At 37.9% G+C, this 6,543-nt stretch overlaps 1 protein-coding gene across 1 annotated transcript; it reads right to left on the reverse strand.

Annotated features, from left to right (window-relative positions):
• Positions 1–356: 356 nt before the first annotated feature.
• On the reverse strand, positions 357–6,316 carry LOC139125490 (uncharacterized). Its single transcript, XM_070691555.1, has 3 exons — positions 6,155–6,316; positions 1,745–1,906; positions 357–798 (listed from the first exon to the last, which is right to left on the reverse strand). Exons 1-3 carry the CDS (start codon positions 6,201–6,203, stop codon positions 509–511), a joined length of 501 nt encoding a protein of 166 aa, XP_070547656.1. The 5' UTR covers positions 6,204–6,316; the 3' UTR covers positions 357–508.
• Between the last annotated feature and the right edge of the window lie 227 nt (positions 6,317–6,543).

Below are 6,543 nucleotides of genomic sequence, written 5' to 3' on the forward strand. Positions count from 1 at the left end.
TTCATGACATTGTGAATTATTATCAAATCATTCTATGAAAAGTTTTCAAGAAATTTTGTCTGTTTGATAGATGACCTGAATAACCATTATCTACAACATTCAACATTCTTAATCCCAGCTAATCGTCGTGTTGTTGCATCTTTCATCTGGATGCATCATTCCACCTATAAGTCACTAATGAATAACATTTGAACAATTTGAGATCTGACTGTACTCAGCTAGGTTTCCATGGTTTGAAATTTGTTAGCTATATTCCCGAGTACTCTGTTAAATAAGAATCAGAGATGGTCACATGTTACGTCATTCATTGCTCTTCTCTTATCATGTCTTGTACAGTCACCTTCTTTTGTCTGACGTAGGGAGGAGGTCGTCTCTAAATGTGATCTATCAGACTGGGACCCTATACTACCTTTGTACGCTACCCTGTTATCATACATATACAGTTTCTGAAATAATCTGCGTAAAACACACGACAAAGCTATGAACTAAGATCAGATGTTAAAATGAGTCAATCATTTGCAATGATTTTTCGCACCAAATATGCCAGTATCAGTCCGATAAACGTCGTCGTCAATTCGACCTTTGCCCTACCGACCTTTGACTCATCAGAGTCGGTAGCGTTAGCGTTTATATTACACAGGTCACCTTGACAACAATAACGACAACTCCATGCGTTGTATTTTGTATCACAGAAATAATCTACTGCCAACTTGGCCTTCTCCTGAAGACAGTCGTGAAAGGAGTGTTCATTGAATGAACCGAAGCAACCCTTTGTTATCTTGAGTTTGCCTGTGTCACCTGAGAAAAGACGCAAAGGAGTGAGTGAAATTCTGAGTGAGTTAGTGAGTGAGTTCACTGGGTAGGCGAAAGTGAACGAATGTAACTGGGAGAGTAAATGCGATCACGGACAGACACGCTGACAAACCGACGGAGATGTAAGCATTGCAGGCGCGTCAACATAAAGGAACCCGATGGTCTAATTTTTTCTATCCATTGCTATAACAATCTCGGCGAACGGCGCAATAAGGGTCGTGGTGTTTTCATCATGACATTTGCGTGAAAGGGAACCACCATCAGTGTGGTGGCTTTTTACTTGATTTTACTTTTTATTGGATTGTTTATGCAACTTTCTTTTTTTATTTCACCATTTTTATTGAGCTTTTCCTTTTGCTTACATGCCCTTTTTACAGAATGATTATATTTTATTTTAGTACAGAATGATTTTATATAATTTCATTTCTTTTCATTTTTTATCTTTTTATTTCAGCATGTTTTTATTGAGCTTTTTCCTTTTGCTTACATACCCTTTTTACAGAATATTTTTATGTACAGCACCTTTGAACAATTTTATTGGATACTGGCGCTTTTTAAATTGATTGATTGAAGGACTCCGAATAAGGCGTAAGAAATATATTAAACGGAGGTTTCCGTACACAAAGCCTCGTAAAATTGGGTAACTCAGTATGGTACTTTTTTGTTTTGTTATATAAGCTTACTTTAAATTTATTTCAGATTATTCAACAAAAAACAGTGAAATTCGGCACATTTTTGTTTTATTTGTGAAAATGAGAAAAAGTGAAGGGTCGGAGGGTTTTAAATTTGGTTCGTCGGGTCAGGGAAACGTGTTTTTTATCTTTTTGTCCTAGCCCCCATAATGCTTTGTTGGCTTCAATGACCCCGGCCTGGGGGTGTGCAAAATTCACTGTAAATCTGTGCATGATATTCAAATAACTAGTCTTCTTACTGTTGTACTCAACCTGAGTAGAGCAGGTATCGTAAGTCTCACTGGCAGGCAGAAGAGTGTCGTCACATGTCGTTTCCTCCAGACACTCTGAGTTGTCATTGGCAACGGGTGGCATTTGACTGTCATACTGTTCCTTGCAGATGTAGCACTTTAGGCTGTACACTGAAAGGTAAAATGTGAAATGGATTGTCATCAGCAGACATCGAACAACGGCGGCTGATAGATAACCGTGTTCTTTCATTTCATCACCACAACTCAGTTACTGCCTTGGATATTATGACGTATTTTACCTGGCTCCATCTGACACGACGTGTAAGAAAGGTGTAACACAAGCTGACATAAAGCTGTTCATTTTTTAACTCAAAGTTAAATTAAAAATAAACATTTTTGTCGGTGCCGATCTGTACCGTGACCAGAGTCAAAGAAACTATACACACTTGCTAGCATCAAACTGGTATGACGAGTTTCATAAATTTTAAAATTGTTAGCGTGAATGACTTCAATGGGGTCGTTGAAGCTGTCATGGTCAAAATTAAAACGACCTTCACTAAATGAAATTGTCGACATAAAAAAGTGTCCATCTCCGGGATCTTGATAATTGTTAGCAAGAATTTACGTTTCACATTTTGCAAACGTACCTGGCTGACTTATTGGGTGATGATATTACAGCCAGAAATCAACAACTATATCATACCAGTATATTGATGTCAAAAATGCAGCGATCTGATTTGTTGAGACGTGAAACGAACCGTGGTATATTCGCGATATACCACGGTTGGCACACGCGCCAGTGCAAAAATTCTTTTCTGACGTTCCATGCCAGAATTTCAATACTGTTTTGACAGCAATAAAGCTTACATGGCGACGGTATACCACTCGACCAGGTCACTTCGAATATGCACTCGCTATCGCTCGTGCATATATATGGTGAACTGTTCAAAATCTCGTGGTACACCGTATAGCTGGGTGTGCTTTATTGCTTAAACAATCGACGCCAAACCAGAATGTTAATTGTAAAATCAAATAATATAAAATCAATGTGTCACTCCCTGAAACATTCGTGAAAGTGGATCAGCTAGTTCTACCGATAAATAGTGAACACATTATACAGACGTAGAGGAAATGTAGGTCAAGCAGAAGTCGTTTTCGATCTATATTACTCACATTGTCTTTGTTCATTATATATTTAGTGTATTAGTAACACTCTAAGAACACAATCGGACTCAAATACCATCAGATATACCAATAACTGATGTCGCAAGCGATATACACAAAGGTAAGTTTACAGTCATCGTTTTGAACAGTGTAACTGAGATGAATAATGCACTGATCCCTAAGTCAGGTCTTTAGAAATCAGAGCTACTTCTAACGCATGTCGTCCCAGGTGACAAGATTCACTGGTCACTGAAGCCATATACCAAGACCCTGTCTATTTATATCACAGTAATCATTCAGCTATGCAGTCGTGTTTCACTCTCTACAAAGACCTGTCACCTGATTTGACCAGCAAATATACTCCCCACAAAGACTCATCAGGCTGCGCGTAATTCATCCTTGCGCGTCAACAAATGATCCTGACAACAAACAGGTGGTTGTGTAGGAGCAGTAATTCCTATTTATACAGAGTTAAAACTGAACGATTACAGTATTAGACAAAAATAACAAGCCATACAAAGCCAGACAAACAAAATTGATTGGTATGATCCATGGTAGTTCAAAGGAACTCTCATATTATGTCAATACTAAGAGTGTGTTCATATTGATTTATAGGAACATTTTTGTGTTCCTAGGTGAACTATTATTGTCATGTTTGTTTTATATGTGATGAAAAACGACGTGTCAAAACGTTCAAATATCACATCAGAGATTGTTCAGTTGTTAGTATATATAATCTTTTTTACTGCAAGTCCGGGATTATCAAGCTGTGAAACAAATTAACTTTAATGTTGTTTGTATAACCTGGAAATTCTTATTTTTTCCGCAAAACAACATGAAAGGACTCTATAAAACGAATAATCAAGGTCCATGGTGAGTTTTGAATTTCTTCTTTGTCTTCATCTACATTTACTTGTTTTAATCCCACTACTCCAATAAGATGGAAATACGCATGTGACTGGTATACCGGCTGACTGTAACTGACTGGGGTCATCGCCACAGAACTGCTTGGAGCCAAACCATAGGCTTTCTTGGTAGTTTATTATGACACTGATTAATTCCCAAACTGATAAGTTAATCTTTGAATAACTCAGCCATTTGCTGCTTTATAACGTGATCTATATGACTAATCTCCCACTCCTGCTAACTACCTTGACAGTATAGTAGCAACAATAATTTCCATCATTTTTCCCGTACACCGTTGATGGTTTCTGTTCAAACTGTGAACTTTTGATCTGTAACATGTTCAATGTGCTATACGCTAGAGAGCGAAAATTCAAATGCCAGCAGAAACCGTCGACGGCTTACGGAACAAAATTTTACAGCGCGCACGACAGTCCGTCGTGTATTGCACTACTAACTGACAAAAACACTGAGCTCGCAATACAGCGCAACACTTCACTGTTAAGTAAATAAAACATTTGCGTAATACAAGTTCTTGGGCCCCGTTGTCTTTCGCCTGGGAAATTTTCATAAATTTCGACGATTTTTTTGGGTTCTTTGATAATGTAATGGAAATAACAGACTCCGCCGGGACCATTAACGTATATTTGTTGGCGCGGGCGAGAGGAAAGCCAAAATTTATTGGGCGCGAAGCCTTGCCCTTTAATTTTCGGCTCCCCTCTCGCCCTTGTTCATAAATAAATGTTAATGGTCAGAGCGTCGCCCTTTGTTTCTATACAATTCAACATTTTGACGAGCACATAGGCATAAGGCATTCTACAGGGTGAACCACTTTAAACTGGTGAAAAAGCTCATTGACAGGAATGTTCTATGTACATTTTCAGATTACTTTATTATTGGTATAGAAATCAGTAATTCTGTGTAAAATGGGTTGATTCTTTGTCAGACTGGTTTCATGTTTCGAATGGTGTGAGACAAGGGGGTGTTTTCCCCCATATCTCTTCAATGTGTACGTTGATGATTTGATAAATAAGCTTTCTGATTGTGATATTGGTTGCCATATTAGTGTCGTCTGTGCAAATAAGTTAGCTTCTGCTGACGACATGACTTTACTCAGCCCAAGTGTGAAGGGCGTACAGTGTCTCCTTAGAATTTGTGAAATTACACCAAAGAGTTTGACATCACTTTCAATTCTTGTAAAACTGTGTGCATGATTTTAATGGGACAAAAGTAAAAACCAAAAGAATTCCTAGACTGACTCTCAGTGAAAAAATCTTGACTTTTGTATCCACGCATACCTACCTTGGTCATGTCATTTGTAGAACTGTGCATGACGATGACGATATTGAGAGACAGAGACGGGCATTTTGGGCAATTTAAATTTTGTTTATTTGCAGCTCAATGTGGAAATCTATACTGTTGCCATCTTTGGGTAACTTACAGAGTTAAAGTTATGAATAAGTTAAAGGTTATGTATAGTAATGTGTGGAGAAGACTTTTAGGTCTTCCTTCATTTAGTAGTGCTTCTACGATGTATGCTACAAATCATATCATGTCTTTTAGAGAAGTTATGCGCAGAAATAGCTATAGCTTTAAATGCAGACTTGAAAAATCAACAAATTTACTTATTGTCGCTATCTCTTCATCAGATAGAGTAATTGATAGTGCATTCTTTAAGTTTTGGAGAAAGCAACTGAATTTGAGTTTTGTATTCATATTCATTTACTTAATTTCTTTCTGTGTATGGACTATCGAGTCTGAAATAAATAATAATAATAATAACATAGCTATCGGGTTTATTATGCTGAATAGCAATTACTATGAAATCGAAATCACTTGCATGACGAAAGTTAGATTCACACGGAAATGGAATATTTTCAATACGCATAGAGTAGATATGTAATCATGGCGGTATCTAATCTATTAGTGTGATTGACTATTCTGCCGTGTGAATGGAAACCGAAATCGTCAGTAAGGTGACGAAAAACTTTCAGCTGCCTCGTAGTTCTATCAATGGAGTCAGATTTTGTGTATCGGCTACAGAACACACACCCCGCCGTATCAAATACAATTGTCGACATCCATAGAATGCAGGCAGCCCAAAGGAAGGAAGAGATTGGAACAGAAATATCCTGCTTTTAAAGACCTAAAATCAGACTTTGAAGCCGCTAGAATGCAATCGACAGATATAAATAGATCTGATGTTCTGTGCTAGCTGATTCTTGACGCATGATGATGTGGGAACGCTGGTTGTCCGATATGATTAAACCGTCACGTCGCGTGTAGGCAACACCTCCTCGTGCACATGTTTAATGAAACCGTCAGGGACATAACCTTGGCATAGAGACTTACCACAAGGGGATACAGCAAACATCATGATCACGGTTAGGTATACCTTCATATTGTAGAGTGGCTCCAGCGAGATCTATCCAGTAAGTTCTTGATCCAGTAGGAAATGTTGGAAATGATGGCGACTATAAAGGGTGTGAACGACATAAGTTAATGTTTGTTGTAGCTACGGTCTTTCACTTTTAACTGATATGGTAAGTCAGAATGATTGATGAGGCTGCCAAGCAAAGTGAAAATTGTAAATACGCCCCAAGGAAGGCCTCTTTACAGCATTCATTTGTGTTTCAATTGTAAGAGGCCTCGACCTCGTAGATTTTACATGAAATGTGGCTTTCATTATTTGAGCAAAAAGGTTTTAGTGAAAACAGTTAAATTTGTAGCTATGTTATAAT

This window comes from Ptychodera flava, assembly GCF_041260155.1.
Source record: "Ptychodera flava strain L36383 chromosome 3 unlocalized genomic scaffold, AS_Pfla_20210202 Scaffold_25__1_contigs__length_14229661_pilon, whole genome shotgun sequence".
In the NCBI taxonomy this organism is placed as follows: Eukaryota; Metazoa; Hemichordata; class Enteropneusta; family Ptychoderidae; genus Ptychodera; species Ptychodera flava.